Source organism: Sander lucioperca, chromosome 18 (genome assembly GCF_008315115.2).
Source record: "Sander lucioperca isolate FBNREF2018 chromosome 18, SLUC_FBN_1.2, whole genome shotgun sequence".
NCBI lineage: Eukaryota > Metazoa > Chordata > Actinopteri > Perciformes > Percidae > Sander > Sander lucioperca.
This window is the reverse complement of record NC_050190.1, coordinates 15045238-15060774: the sequence shown is the minus strand read 5'-3', so window position 1 is coordinate 15060774 and position 15537 is coordinate 15045238. Positions and strand designations below refer to the sequence as shown.

Sequence of the window (15537 nt, the reverse complement as noted above, 5' to 3'; positions counted from 1 at the left end):
GAACAGCTAGTGGCAATATAATAAGGTGGGCACGTGTGTATGTCTTTATTCATTTGTGTAATCTGTCTTTTATTTAAAATGACTGCAGAGCCTAGCATTTGTGCCTTTGCTTTGTGCGCGCTGTTAATTTCTCTCTCAACTGAAAACGCTGCGTCAAGTCAGGCATGAATCGACAGACTCAAACCGGAAGTCAACGTAAAATCCTTCAACATAAAAGCGCAGTTACTTCTCAGCACTCCCTGTAATGTGTTGTCATCAACGAAGTTTTTTTTTTATTTTGAACCATTGACCAGAACTTGCATATTGTCTGTCTATTTACTGACTTGACACCAATCAGTGATACCGACCAGAGGCGTGTACTTTCAGACGCGGAGCAGTCGCGCACTTAAACCAGAAGCCAACAACATTAGATGTCCTGTGACACAAAATCAACTAACCCCCGATCTTTCTTCCTGGCTTGCGCAAAAACATAATTTTCTATTTTTTTTAATGAAGAATGGGCTGCGCAATATCAGGTCTGGCAGCAAAAGCTGAGTTTGGAGACAGGACTACAGAGGAGACTGCTGGTGCTGCGTATCCCAGCGAGGATCAGATTCAGATGATCAAGGAGTCATGGAAAGTTATCCAGGACGATATAGCCAAAGTTGGGATTATTATGTTTGTCAGGTAGGATGCTTAAGCCTTTTCTGTGCTTTTCCAGGTTAAATAACTTCAAATTAATTAGTCTAGTTGGCTAATCAGAAGGGGAGTAGATACATTTCAAAGTTTTATCAAGTCACACTGAGACATATATATATATATATATATATATATACACACACAGTGTGTATATATATCTGCGGATGTAATAATTTGTTAAATATAGCCTAAATATTGTGAATTTTGCAGCCAAAAGACATAAAATAGGTCCAACTTTTTATTCCCATATCATATGTTTAAATGACCCATATCCCTGATTATAACGCACAGCGAAGGGCAGTTTAACCTTATCAAACAGCTTAGTGAAACCTCTGAACTGTGTTCTGACCTGCTGGCACAAAATGTGTGCTGAAGGTCTTCTGATCTGCTGCGGCGATGACATGATGCCAGATCTTTTCATACAAGCCGGGAAAGTGAGCATCCAGTATTCCTGGGCTCTGCCCTCTGACCCACAGCTTTTCATTTAGAGATCAGAGCGGAATACCCCTCCTCCCCTCTTATCACTTCCTATCACATCTTAACAACATTACATAATAATACACAGCCACCGGGCTTGCTATAAAATTGAAGGCATTAGCCATCAGGAAAATGTATTTTATCAATTAGCATGATGACTAGCGTCCGGGAAAACATCTTCAGCCTTTGGCAGGGAAATAAAAGAAATGAATGTGTATGGTGATGAAGAGTCGTAGACAGGCTGCAGTATCTAAAGTAAAGAGACTACCAGGCACATGGCTAGAAGCCCATTTAATGCCATGTGTCCCCTGGGTGACCTCAACAGTTGAAAAGATAGTCCTTTATATTTTAGCCTGGATATTCATGGGCCTCTTCTGGGTCAGGGCCACCCCAGGGCCCCCCGGGTGTCAGGGCTTGTATCTCATAACTGAACAGTAATTGTTAGAGTAAAACAGCAAATATGAATCACCTGTTTTCAATTGTGTTCTTTTTTTTTTTTTATTTAACAAACCTTATTCCTTGGCAAGGGGATGTTCCTCTGTCCAATTTATACAAAATAAGAGACTCTAAAGACTCAGATGGGCTCTATCCATGAGTGCCACTGATGAATACAACCTCTGAACAGGGCCAATTAAAATTCCACTTGAGTGATATAATGCAGTGCTACATTGTCTGCATGTATGCATACTTGCACGTACTATGCAACGAGAGAACACACAATGGAATAAAATAACCAGCTCTCTACAGGTTGATGCTGTGTTGACAGCGACTGGAAAAATAAAGAGCAGCCAATTTCCCCTTTTCTCAAATCAATGAAGCTGGTGAGCAGGAGGTATGAATATTGAGAAAGCAAATTTCACAGCCACTTACACCAGAGTGCAAACGTTGTAGGCTTACATGTTGAGTTTGTCATTCAATCAAGTGCAAATTCAGGATTCTTCTAAAAAAAATAGAGCCATACAATTTCTCATTTAATGAAACTATAAGCACAGAACCTTTCCACTGCCAGTTGTAACATAGTTAAATTACACTTTAAAACTAATGAGCCAGACTAGGGGGTTAGACAAATTTAAAACAGGCATTTCAATAGACCTCTCTCTGTATTATCATCTGCTTGTCAAAGGGCACTGAGCTACTCATGTTTTGCACACCTCACCCACCACCTCTATTCATCAATTCATCTATCAAAGAGGGCACATGTTTTTAGACATCTAATGCATTTATTCATGAGGACTCTGTTATCTATGTCAGGTTAGAAGCACATGTTTTTTTCCTCTCACTAGCAGTGCTGGAGGCCACGGAAAAAAGGAAGAAAAAAAACAATAAACAAAATAGAATAAGCTTCTGTTTGACCTGCCACACCCACACATCTTTGAAACTATAATGTATCATTAATGCCTTGCTCGATGTTAGAGTTCAGCACCACAAATGTCTAGGTTGTCTGTGCTGGATTATATAGATAGATAGGTTTGTTTTGGTCTGGGAATGAATATTAGTTCTCAGAGGCTTGCGCTGTTGTTGTCTTGGTAACAGGTTGTTTGAGACCCATCCGGAATGCAAGGATGTCTTCTTCCTGTTCCGAGATGTGGAGGACCTGGAGAGGTTGCGGACCAGCCGGGAGCTCAGGGCACACGGTCTACGGTCAGTTACCAACTCTGTAACTCATAACACATCAACACTTTAGCTAAACGGAACGAGCCAGCCAATGATAGCATAGCATAGTACTGCACGGTATACACTGGTCAGGAGAGCATATTGATTCTGCCATTATGATTACCGTCCTAGTTGCTATGCAAAAAAGGACAGGGCAGGCATAGTTATATATTTTCTTGTTTTAAACAAATCCCATGAAAAGACCAAAACCAAAAATGCATTAGTCCTTCTCTTAATATATACTTCCCTACTGTGTCTGTGGCCCCAAGTCACCCATTGGTTCCTACTGAAAAAGTAAATTTTAAAAACAACTCACAAATATATAGTTTCATTTTTAAATAAGTCTCAGTAATTTCCTTAAACAGTTCTATCTGAGCACTGTAGTTTTTAGCAAACAATCCTCAAACAGGTGTGAATTGTGAATTTTTGGAGGACTATTTAAAGCCACAGATGTGCCACATGTGGTGTTCTTATTTTATCAGATTACCAAAAGATAATTTCTGCTTTTTGAAATTATCAGAGCCACTCCACAAATATTCCAGGTACCCCTTGGGGGAAGTAGAAGTACCCCTGGTTGGGAATCACAGCTCCAGTGAGCATGTGTGGCAGCAGGACAGTGTATCCTCAATGTGTTTTCAATAGCTTTTGAACAACAAGGGAGCTACATGGCACTGAGGAATATCAGGCGTTGGCTACAGGCAATACTTGTTAGTGGAATCAATACATACGGTAGTTGTTTTGGTCTTTTCATCAGAAAAATAAACCGGACTTATCTTTTTAACAGTAGATAATGAAGCCATGTTGCACACAGCACAGGGGATGAAATCATAAGATAAGTGGCGCCTCCGGTAGTGGTATCATTATAACATTGCTTACCACTCTGCTGCAGATAGAGCTTGTAGCATCTATCACAGCCACTTGTCTGTGGTTTTCAGGATGCATCAGGATTCTCTGTGTTCCTCTATGCACAAGGCCAAAGCAGCCAATTACTGCCTGAGGACCTGAAGGTACAGAGGCTAGCGTGGCATTGCAGCAGAGACACACAGCTAGATTGATAAGAATCAATTGTGTATATCTTTCTAGGCGTTTGAGTTTGTGACACACACTTATCTACAGTGGAGATGTCTCAGTTGCTAGTCTCCTACTGCTAATTCACAATTAACTGGTGGATCACTCGTGCTGGGTGTCTTTTTTGCTCCATCTTTTTCAGGGTGATGTCTTTTATCGAGAAAAGTGTGGCTAGACTGGACCAGCTGGAGAGACTGGAAGCTCTGGCTCTGGAGCTGGGAAAAAGCCATTATCATTACAACGCCCCACCTAAGTACTACAGTGTAAGACCCCAATGATCCAACTTGTTCTAATTTCAGCTGTAGCTCTTTATCAGACTCACCATTATACTGAGACTCCTAAAATCACAGCAGCTGAATGAATTGAGCCAAAACTGCAAAATGGAAACACACCTACTCTTGCACATAACAAGAATGCTGTGACACACTAACTGGATATCATCCTTGTTAACAAGGCATACGCACATCATAAGTATCTTACATAATTATTTTCCAGTACGTCGGAGCAGAATTCATCTGTGCCGTGCAGCCCATCCTGAAGGAGAGGTGGACGGCTGAGCTGGAGGAGGCGTGGAAGGTAAGGAGTGCCATTGTGTGACCTGTGTGTCTCCTTATGTGGGTGTTAATCAGAGACCTTTGCTTTTTAGTGACTAATTCTGGGTAAATGCCTTATGGAATAGGCTTGATATGTGCAATCAGCATGTCAGCAGTAGTGACGGTTTGTGTCCAGCTTGCGTCAGAGTTCTGCGTGTCTCTTTAATGCGCTATGCAACATGTCAAGATGGAAACCAGTGCAACACAAGCTTGACTGATGAGGAATTTACATCTCACTGAACCATACATGAGCATAATAAGAAAATGGAACATTCATGTTATGTCACTTAAAGATCTCTTGTATTATTAGACGCTTGAATAATGTGTTGCTCCTCAGTATTACATAATACATACGTCTCTTTCCTCAGGGAATTTAGTTTTAGTGTATTTAGATGGCATCACAAATTTTAAGGGGTTTTAGACATAATTCACTTTTGGCAAAACACATATCTAAGATCAAATAATCAGCAGAATCAGCATTCACACAATTATGAGTATATAATGCCTTTTTTATCATGTTTTTGACATACTACACTGACTTTTTTATCACTTTTTTTAACATACTATACTATGACTTTTTATCATTTTTTTTGACATGCTACACTATGATTTTTTTCGTCATACTACTTACTGTACACTATGACTTTTTTCATCAATTTCTTTGACATCGAATACTGACTTTTTCGTCACTTTTTTTCCCAGTCCGGACTGAGGAGTTTACATGTTCTTCCAGGCTTTCAATGACAGTTCTTAAAATACACTGTGGTGAAACCTGGACACATCGTCAGTGATTAACCCAGGGTCATCAGGTGTTTCGGGTCTTAAAAATCAGACACCCTCCCCTGGGTGACCCAGTCGGGGGTGATCAGGCCCCGAATTGCCCCAACATACTATACTATAACTTTATTCAATATATTATACTATGACTTTTTATCACGTTTTTTTCAACATACTATACTATGACTTTTGTATCACTTTATTTGACATACTCTATGACTGTTTTGATATAATATACTATACTATGACTTGTGTGGACATACTATACTACTTTTGGCAAAACACATAATCAGCAGAATCAGCATTCACACAATTATGAGTACATAATGCCTTTTTTATCATGGTTTTGACATACTATACTATGACTTTTTATCACTTTTTTTAACATACTATATACTATGATTTTATCATGCACATGTTACACTATGATTTTTTTTGTCATACTACTGTATACTATTACTTTTCGATATACAATACTATGACTTCTTTTTAAAAAATGTTCAACACTGTACTATGACTTTCTTTGACATACTATACTATGACTTTTTCGACATACAGGAATGAAGAATACAAATAGATTAAGAGAAAAGTTGTTTTTCTGTCAGTCTCTCATTTTTTTCAACATACTATACTATGACTTTTTCGACATACAATACTATCATTTTATTATCACTTTTTTTGACAATATTATACTGTGACTTTTTATCACTTTTTTGACGTGCTATACTATGACTTTTTTAATCACTTTTTTCGATATACTATACTATGACTTTTTTACGAAAACATAAACTTTGTGATAGGTCAGATAGCGTAGGATGATAAGAAAATGATTGAAGACAGAAGGTTGAGTGTTCAAATCCTGTAGTGTGTAATTAGTTTGAAGACTTATTTTACAGGAATGAAGAATACAATTAGATTAAGGGAAAAGTAGTTTTCCTGTCAGTCTCTCATATCACTTTTTTCTACATACTATGCTATGACTTCTTTATCAGTTTTTTTGACATGCTATACTATGACTTTTTAATCACTTTTTTCAACATACTATACTATGATTTTTTTATCACTTTTTTCGACATATTATGCTGTGACTTTTTTCACTTTTTTCGACATATGACTTTTTTACAAAAACGTAATTTTTGTCTCAGGTCAGTTAGCTTAGGGAGGTAAGAGTATGATTGGTAGACAGAAGGTTGAGTGTTCAAATCTTACATTTTCAAGTTTTGAGGTCCAATATACTAATTGAAAGAGACAAATATGCCAAAAACATAGGTTTTGTGTCAGGTCCGAAAGCTTGGAGTGATAAGAGAATGATTGAAAGACAGGAGGTTGAGTGTTTGAATCTTACACAGTATGTTTCGTTAAGTATTGAGGGCCAATATACTAAGCAAAAGAGAAAAAAATGACAAAAACATAAATGTGTCAGGTCAGATAGCATAGGGTGATAATAGAATGATTGGAAGACAGAAGGTTGAGTGTTCAAATCCTTTAGTGTACAATTAGTTTCAAGACCTATTTTACAGGAAGGAAGAATACAATTAGATGAAGAGAAATGTTTTCTTACCACTTTTTTTCCACACACTATGCTATGACTTTTTCTTCAGTTTTATCGACATGCTATACTATTACTTTTTTATCACTTTTTTGACATAATATACAATGACTTTTTCGACATACTATACTATGATTTTTTCATCACTTTTTTCGACATGCTATACTATGACTATTTTATCACTTTTTTGGTCATAACTATACTGTGACTTTTTTTTTCTACTATATTTGACAAACTATAGTATGACTTTTTTTTTACTTTTATCGACATACTATACTATCACTTTCTTACAAAAACATAATCTTTGTGTCAGGTCTGATAGCTTGGGGTGATAAGAGAATGCTTGGAAGACAGAAGGTTGATTGTTCAACAACTGGGGTGCAATTAGTTTGAAGGCTTACTTTCCAGGAATGAAGAATACAAATAGATGAAGAAAAAAGTTGTGTTAGTCTTTCTTATCACTTTTTTGGGCATACTATGACTTTTTATCATTTTTTTCAACATACTATACTATGACTTCTTCATCACTTTTTTACAACGTACTATACTATGACTTTTTTGACATATGACTTTTTTCGACCTTTTTTGACATACTATTTTATGACTTTCTTTCGACATACTATATACTATGACTTTTTCGAGATACTATACTATGACTTTTTTCCTACTTTTTTCGACATACTATACTATGACTTCTTCATCACTTTTTTACGACATACTATACTATGAAATTTTATTACTTTTTTCAACTTTTTTTGACCTTTTTTGACATACTATACTATGACTTTATTTGGACTTTTTTCGACATACTATACTATAACTTTTTTAGACATACTGTACTATGACTTTATTTAGATTTTTTCGACATTCTATACTATGACTTTTTTTTACATACTACACAATGACTTTTTTCGACACTTTTTTTATCAATTTCTTCGACATACTATACTATGACTATTATCACTATTTTTAAAAAACTATAATGTGACTTTTTTATCAATTTCTTCAACATACTATACTATGACTTTTTATCACTTCTTTTAACAAACTATACTGTGACTTCTTTGACATACTATACTATGACTTTTTTTAAATCAATTTATTTGACATACTATGTTTCAGAAACACGTTTCGGTGAACTATTTTTGTAAAATACAAGATCGTATTCCGTCTGAGCCGCCATGACAGTCAGTTTGAAATTCTCAAGCAGCCAGACCCACGTGATGCATTCATTCAATCAGCTGTCGGTCAAGGGCTCCCTTCCACTTTGTAGTCAAGATGGCGCCCGTTTAGTGCGAGTAGGGTCCATCGTTCCACACTGAACTTTTTAGACCGTTTTTAGGGGGTCATCTGGGTACTTTCAGTGCACTGACTTTTTGCGTTATCTACACTATATACTTAAAACTAAGTGTTTGAAGTGTGCAAGTAGGCAGTTTGAGACACAGCCTATGACTTTATTTTGATTTTTTTCGACATTCTATATGATGACTTTTTCGACATACTATACTATAACTTTTTTCTACTTTTTTCGACATACTATACTATGACTTTTTTCGACATACTGTAATATGACTTTTTATCACTTTTTTTTTACATTCTATACGATGACTTTTTCGACATACTATACTATGATTCTTTTCCGACTTTTTCGACATAGTGTACTATGACTTTTTATCACTTTTTTTAACAAACTATACTGTGACTTTTTTTCGACATACTATATTATGACTTTATTTAAATTTTTTTTGACATTCTATACGATGACTTTTTCAACATACTATACTATGACTTTTTTATCACTTTTTTTCGACATACTATATTATGAATTTATTTAGATTTTTTTCGACATTCTATACAATGACTTTTTCGACAAACTATACTATGACTTTTTTCATCAATTTGTTCGACAAACTATAGTCTGACTTTTTTTCGAGATACTATACTATGACTCTTTTATCACTTTTTTCGATGACTTTTTTTAATACATTTTTTCGACATACTATACTATGACTTTTTATCACTTTTTTTTAACAAACTATACTGTGACTTTTTTCGATATATACTATACTATGACTTTTTTATGACTTTTTTGACATACTATACTATGACTTTTTATGAATTTCTTCGACATACTATACTATGACTTTTTTCGACATACTATCCTATTTTTTTTATAACTTTTTTTAACAAACTATACTGACTTTTTCGACATTCTATACTGTGACTTTTCTATCGCTTTTTTTCAACATCTATGACTTTTTTGTCATTTTTGTCAACATACTATACCATGACTTTTTACAATATATTATATACTATGACTTTTTTATTTATTTTTTTTGACATACTATACGTTTTTTCGACATACTTTACTATGACTTTTTTATCATTATTTTCAACATAATATACTATGACTTTTTAATCACTTTCTTTGATCTACAATACTATGACTTTTAAATCACTTTTTTGACATGCTGTACTATGACCTTTTTATAAATTTTTCGACATACTATACTATACTCAGCAAAAAAGAAACGTCCTGTCACTTTCAACTGCTTTTATATTTTAAGCAAACTTAACATATGCAAATATTCGTATGAACATTAAAAGATTTAACAACTAAGACATAAAGTGAACAATTTTCACAGACATGTGACTAACAGAAATGGAATAATGTGTCCCTGAGCAAAGGGGGGGTCAAAATCAAAAGTAGCCCTCAGTATCTGGTGTGGCCACCAGCAGCATTAAGTACTGCAGTGCATCTCCTCCTCATGTACTGCACCAGACTGGCCAGTTCTTGCAGTTGTTGTTGCCATCCTGTACCTGTCCCGCAGGTGTAATATTCAGATGTACCGATCCTATGCAGGTGTTGTTACACATGGTCTGCCACTGCGAGGACTGTCAGCTGTGCTTCCTGTCTCCCTGTAGTGCTGTTTTAGGTGTCTCACAGTAGGGACAACACAATGTATTGCCTGGCCACATCTGCTGTCCTCATGCCTCCTTGCACCATTCCTAAGGCACGTTCATGCAGATTAGCAGGGACCCTGGGCGTCTTTCTTTTGGTGTTTTTCAGAGTCAGTAGAAAGGTCTCTTTACTTTCTTAATTTTCTTATAACTGTGACCTTAATTACCTATCGTCTGCAAGCTGTTATTGTCTTTTTGACCATTCAACAGGTGCATGTTCATTAATTGTTTATGGTTTATTAAACAAGCATGGAAAACATTGTTTAAACCCTTTACAATGAAGATCTCTAGTTATTTAGATTTTTACAAAAGTATCTTTAAAACATAGTGTCCTGAAAAAGGGGCGTTTCTTTTTTTGCTGAGTTTATGACTTTTTTTAACATACTACACTATGACGTTTTATGACTCTTAGTCATATTATACTATGACTTTTTCGACAAACTATACTATGACTTTATCTATTTTTTTGACATACTATACTGTGACTTTTTCAAAAATATATAACACATACACAAATCCAAAATATTATGTACAACATTATGGGTACTCGTAGTCTTTCAAATAACATATTGATGTGAACATTTTCTAATAAATTTTACACCTGCTACAAGCCTAAAGTTCATCCCAATAAAGAGCTTTTTCTTGTCTACCACACTTTCTTCAAGTAACTGGTTAATTTAAATGTTTCATATTGATCAAGGAAAATTATTTTAGTTCATAACTAAGCTACATACAACCTCCAGCAAACCTTCCCTATTCCATATCTTGGTATATCCTGTATAACTTTGGTGCACATTTGTAGCCTGGGTAAACCTTGACGAAGGGTCTGGTGTCAACCAGGCTAGCACATTTGTGGACAAACAATATCTAATAGCACCATTTTGTACTAATTCACACAAGCTTTCTAAAAACCCTGGCTAGCAATTCAAAACTTTTGTCTAAAGAATGAATGTTCTTACCCTATGGAGACCGTGGCATGGGTCAATGTTCAACGTGTGTTGTTTGTGACCCAGACCATGTTCCAGTTTGTGACCAGCCTGATGAAGCAGGGACACGAGGAAGAGAGCAACCGACAGCGCCACCTAGCACTCTCCCCGAAGGAAAGACCAGACAAGAAGAACACAGCGCTATGAGATGCGTCTTTTCTCAACTTCAACTCAGACTGTTTTTATCAGTACAGCACAGAAATGTGTTCATGTATATAGTGTATTTACGTGTATTATGTCTCCTTTTCTACATCGCTCATGTTTACCGCAGTCGTTTGCCATTTTATCACAAACAAAAACTTGCAGTGACTTTCAACAACACACTTTATTTCTGAACTTTAATTCTGCTGCAGTCCTCCTTCATGAGATCAGGACACAGGAGCACAGAGACAGTACAAATGGCTGACAAAATATACCGGCTGTAGTTAAACCTGCTTTGTATGACATTATTAGAATTACACCCAATACGGTCTCTGTATTCATAACTCAAACATGCCTTTCAGTAAAATCTACAACTTTTAACATTTGTCATGTCATCATTCAGAATCATATTCACCTTTCAATTAACTACAGTAACTGAAACTACAAAATGTAATTGTTTACCAATTTAAGATGGCCAGTTTTATCAGCTTGGTAGAAATTGGTTCAAAATAAAAAATATTGTACAGCAGGAGTTAAACTAAAAACAGAAAAGTAAATTTTCATCAAGCTAACAGTAAAACTGGTTTAAAGAAATCCTCCAATAACATCTGGTTTAGTTCTGTTTCAAAGCAACGTAGCAGTAAATTCAATGCTTATTTGATTAAAAAATTAAAAAAAAAAAACAGCTCACGGGTCAGCTGTAAATCTAACATAAATATGGACTCTAACAATTAAATAGAATGAAAGGCAGATAATCATTGGGCTCCATTGTATTTGGTTCCAGAGGTGACACAGCTGTTGAGGACCTGGTTCCAAAGCAGAAATAGTGGAGATTGAATTAAGTTGACTTGCTTTGTCCTGCACGAGTTGCGAGAAATCCTCAGGTTTTCTGTTCTAGATGGCCAGTGGCACCAAACAGCCAGAGATGAGACATTACCATGCAAACAATGGCATAATATCAAAGTAGTCACCGGGTGAATGAACAGTGATTCGGAGGCCTCAGGTGAATGGGAAGAAAGCCGATTGGGGTGACAGACCTAGTGGAGGCCTTTCCCGTTGCCTCAAATCGTACAGGCCAGTTTAGGTACCCATGGTTATGTTAAAGAGTCTGTTGCTCATTGGGTGGCTTTGGTTTTCTTGCTTTTGCTTTTCTTATCTTTCTTCTTAAGTCCATCCATGTGAGCTCTAAGGAGGTTGGAGTATGCCTGTAAAGAGGATTTAAAGTTAATGATTAAGTTCTCAGCTCATTTATTAAAGAGACTACTATGAAACAAAAGATAATTTTGATAACATCAAGGAGACCTAATCAAGAAAGTCTGCATACTCCAGGGCAATGGACCTTTTTCACAGCAGACATTGTCACATGGTAGGAAAAGCACAGCTGAAATTAATAACCTTAACGATGGCTCAATTCCATCAAGTGTCCCAGTAAGCTATTTCAGTGAGTCAGCATGCACAATACCAGGGCCTCTCCTAAGTGGAATGCAGCCATCATTAATGGGTTTAAATACACCTGAGCTTTTCCTACTATGACATGTCAACATGTCTGCCGTGAAAAAGGTCTATAGCTTCCATACAACACTGACATTCAAAACACAAAACTAGCTCAACCCACCATTTGAAACTTGATTACTTCTTTGGTGCTGACCTGAAATAGCAAGAAATGAGAATTAAGCATTAACAACTTGTGAAAAACATTTCCAGCTAAATATCAGATCTGTTAGATCAAACATAAAAACATAGGAAACACAGTAAGCTCACCACTGTGCTAATTTTCTTTTTGCCCTCAGATGCTCTGATGAGACATTTGTTGTCTGCTGGTTCAAATGATTCTGTGTGGCCCTTTCGGGGCGCTGGCTTGGTCCTCCCGTCATCTGGAAAAAAGAAACAAGTCCCATTCCAGATAATTAGATGTTGAAATGCAGCTTTACTTACGGACTAAACTTTAATGATGAATGTCAAAACTCAGAAGGGATCTGCTTACATTTCTTTAGCGTGATGACAACACTGCCAGATGTTCTGCACTTCTGGAACAGCCGTGTGAGCTCTGTGAGAAACTGGACAACAGAGCAAATCAAACATTATTGCCCCAACAACTAACAGCCCTGCCAAAATGATCATTAATGTTTGGGCCTGCAGTTGCAACATAGACTTGACATAGCAATAATGCTTTCCACAGTTTTGGACTGTTTATACACTCAGTTGTCAGTATATTAGGTACACCTAGCCTAAACTAATGTAGTTTTAAGTCGCCTACACGTTCCAATGGAACGGCCAGCGCAGAGCAGTTTTACCGCGGATCATGTGTAGGAGGCTTTATACAACACCCATGGAAAAACACAAGCTCATGAAGGGTATATTGAGATATATGCGTTTACTAACATTTAGGGTAATTTTAGCCTGCCCTTATTAATATGGGGAGAGCATATCAGAAACATTTCAGCCTACTCTATTAGACTGTATTAGTTTTAGGTAGCTAACGTCAACTAATAATCTCTTGCAAGTGAGTAGAGGTTGCAAAAAGACCTGGTAGGTAACCTTAACATTTACGTTAGCTTAACTAGCTATAGCATTCAAAAGGCTCTGAACACCCACACAGGTGTTTTGAATTAATTTGGCTGATTAGACTTTTTCCCAGGACTTCTGTGTGTATAGACTGATTGACATCTTCCTGAGTCTCCTGTTAGCTTTGTTGCACCTGCTAGTGCAGGTGTAGAAATTACACATTTATCACTCTTATTGGTAGATGAAGATATGTTAGCAAATACACTCCCGTCAAAGCTCTCGCCCACCTTCAACCTGAGCAGGTCTAATCAGCCAGAATAACTGAACTAATAAACTAATTTGTTACTTTACGTTAACGTTACTTTAGTCTGCTATCTTGAAAAGTTACTGAGTGCTAACCAACGTTATAATAATTTAGAATTTTCAATTCGTTTTCAGTTGGCTTTCTGAGTGCATTTTCTAGTTGTAGTTTAGCTAGCTAGTTTCAGAGTTCAGATTAGTTTATATTTAGCTGTAGTTTTAGTTAACTATAAATTTCGTTTTAGTTTATAAAAAGGTGCCGTTATAGTAACGTTACATTTATAGTTAATTTATAGTTAATAACCCTGGTGCTAACTTAGCTAGGTAGCTAGCTAGTCGAAGTTTGACTATATTGGTGTCTATGAACGAAATGATAACCACTTCTACAGACCGCACGTTAGAAAAGCCAGTTTATGGCTCTTAAAATGCTAGAAAGTACAAAAACTGAACACATTCGTCAGATTAACGCGAAATCAGTGTTGTAGCTTCAACCAAACGTTAGCAGGCTGGCTAATGAGTCAGTCTAACGTGTGGCTAACGCTGCTAACTGTTAACTAGACAGCTAAAGCATACCGTGTCAATGTCTACTTTACAATCAATAACGTCGACAGCCCAAATTATTAACAATATACTTTTTGTTCTTACCGAATCATTTTCAAGCAGCACCATGATTCTGACTTCAGCTTTAGCGTTGGCTTACTGGCCCTAACTCCTGTGAAGCACACGTACTACACAAGCCGGAGCCCCGCCCTGCGCCTTCACTGCGGGGACAAGCGTTAAGTCACAGGGCCGCCTATTGTAAAGGAGGGGAATACCGCACAAAGATTCCTATAAATAAAATAAAATAGTTGAAGTAACCTTTGTACATTTGTGACTGACCCTGAACACATTATTTTGTTTGTTAACAAAATCTCATGGATGTTGACATACATGATTGATCATTAAAAATGATATTAACCATATATATTTAATAATTATACAGTATGTTCGGTAATCATACACACCACACCTTATACAAACATAAATGATAACTCAAACTTTTTTCTAGGTACAGGTACGTTATATTACATTACATTACAGCTGGTATACTTTAAAATATAAATGTCAGGGCTTCAACATTCAAAACATTCACTTTATACACTTTCAGCACATATCCACTTTAAAGAATATGATTATATTGTTTTTATCATTCATAGCATGGGGAAATCTACCAAAAGTGCTGATTTAGACAAAGATAACATAACAACAGCTACATAAACAAAACTATGGTTTGAATATGACCTTGATAATAAAATGTATGTGAAACTCATAAAGGAGTTTCTGTCATCTTGATAGTGCACAGTCTGGGTGGTGTCCCAGGTCAGCAAGGTGCACAGCAAACTCAGAGTTCCAGTCTCTTTCAAAGACTGCCCTGAGCTGGCCCTGCAGGGCCTTGGTCTTCCATACAGGGTGAGGAGCATGCTGGGAAATCACCAGACCCACTCCAGCTGTGGTCAGAAAGTAGTCCCCAGACCAATTAGAGGTACCTAAGGAACAACACAATGTTATCTGGTCAATTATTAACCAATTCACATGCAACAGACTCCTCAACACATTAATGCACAATAACTCTACTGAGTTCAAACTCAACAGTAAATAATAATCATGAAGATAAACTCACCAATGTAGGCTACTTCATCAGTCACCATGTATTTATTGTGGTTGACCCTGGTGTATGGAATATCAGACTGGTTTCCCACAGGCACAATGTACAGTTTCTGAAAAGTGAATGATGTGCAAAAATAAATAAATTCAGAGGCGAGATCAGTGTTTACCCCCAGCAGATGCATTTATTTCAAGTTGTGTCTTA

At 36.6% G+C, this 15537-nt stretch overlaps 4 protein-coding genes across 4 annotated transcripts in view; 1 reads left to right on the top strand and 3 right to left on the bottom strand.

The window, feature by feature from the left end:
• Window positions 1-70: 70 nt before the first annotated feature.
• Window positions 71-11264, top strand: xgb (x globin). The gene is made up of 5 exons (XM_031279120.2): window positions 71-666; window positions 2689-2796; window positions 4019-4139; window positions 4372-4452; window positions 10770-11264. Exons 1-5 carry the CDS (start codon window positions 497-499, stop codon window positions 10887-10889), a joined length of 600 nt encoding a protein of 199 aa, XP_031134980.1. The 5' UTR covers window positions 71-496; the 3' UTR covers window positions 10890-11264.
• cep170b (centrosomal protein 170B) overlaps window positions 10918-15537 on the bottom strand; it is a 27905-nt gene continuing 23285 nt past the window's right edge. The window contains exon 20 of the transcript XR_004101453.2: window positions 10918-11089. The gene's annotated coding sequence lies outside the window, so the exon portion shown is untranslated. The remainder of the gene's footprint in view (window positions 11090-15537) is intronic.
• On the bottom strand, window positions 11049-14489 carry srp14 (signal recognition particle 14). Its single transcript, XM_031279121.2, has 5 exons — window positions 14334-14489; window positions 12868-12940; window positions 12645-12757; window positions 12499-12531; window positions 11049-12088 (listed from the first exon to the last, which is right to left on the bottom strand). Exons 1-5 carry the CDS (start codon window positions 14355-14357, stop codon window positions 11999-12001), a joined length of 333 nt encoding a protein of 110 aa, XP_031134981.1. The 5' UTR covers window positions 14358-14489; the 3' UTR covers window positions 11049-11998.
• The window catches only part of LOC116035789 (5'-3' exonuclease PLD4), a 4368-nt gene continuing 3467 nt past the window's right edge, over window positions 14637-15537 (bottom strand). The window contains exons 10-11 of the mRNA XM_031279115.2: window positions 15349-15445; window positions 14637-15214 (exon numbers count right to left, since the gene is read on the bottom strand). Coding sequence (XP_031134975.1) covers window positions 15012-15214; window positions 15349-15445 — 300 coding nt within the window. The 3' untranslated portion in view covers window positions 14637-15011. The remainder of the gene's footprint in view (window positions 15215-15348; window positions 15446-15537) is intronic.

Bases quoted from the DNA above. Each gene is read 5' to 3' on its own strand.
- xgb (XM_031279120.2), top strand. From the start codon at position 497: ATGGGCTGCGCAATATCAGGTCTGGCAGCAAAAGCTGAGTTTGGAGAC. The intron at 2,797-4,018 runs GTCAGTTACCAA...CATCTTTTTCAG, and splicing joins CTCAGGGCACACGGTCTACG to GGTGATGTCTTTTATCGAGA. The intron at 4,140-4,371 runs GTAAGACCCCAA...ATTATTTTCCAG, and splicing joins CCCCACCTAAGTACTACAGT to TACGTCGGAGCAGAATTCAT.
- srp14 (XM_031279121.2), bottom strand. From the start codon at position 14,357: ATGGTGCTGCTTGAAAATGATTCG. The intron at 12,941-14,333 runs GTAAGAACAAAA...TCTGTTGTCCAG, and splicing joins TGCTGCTTGAAAATGATTCG to TTTCTCACAGAGCTCACACG. The intron at 12,758-12,867 runs GTAAGCAGATCC...TCTTTTTTCCAG, and splicing joins TGTCATCACGCTAAAGAAAT to ATGACGGGAGGACCAAGCCA.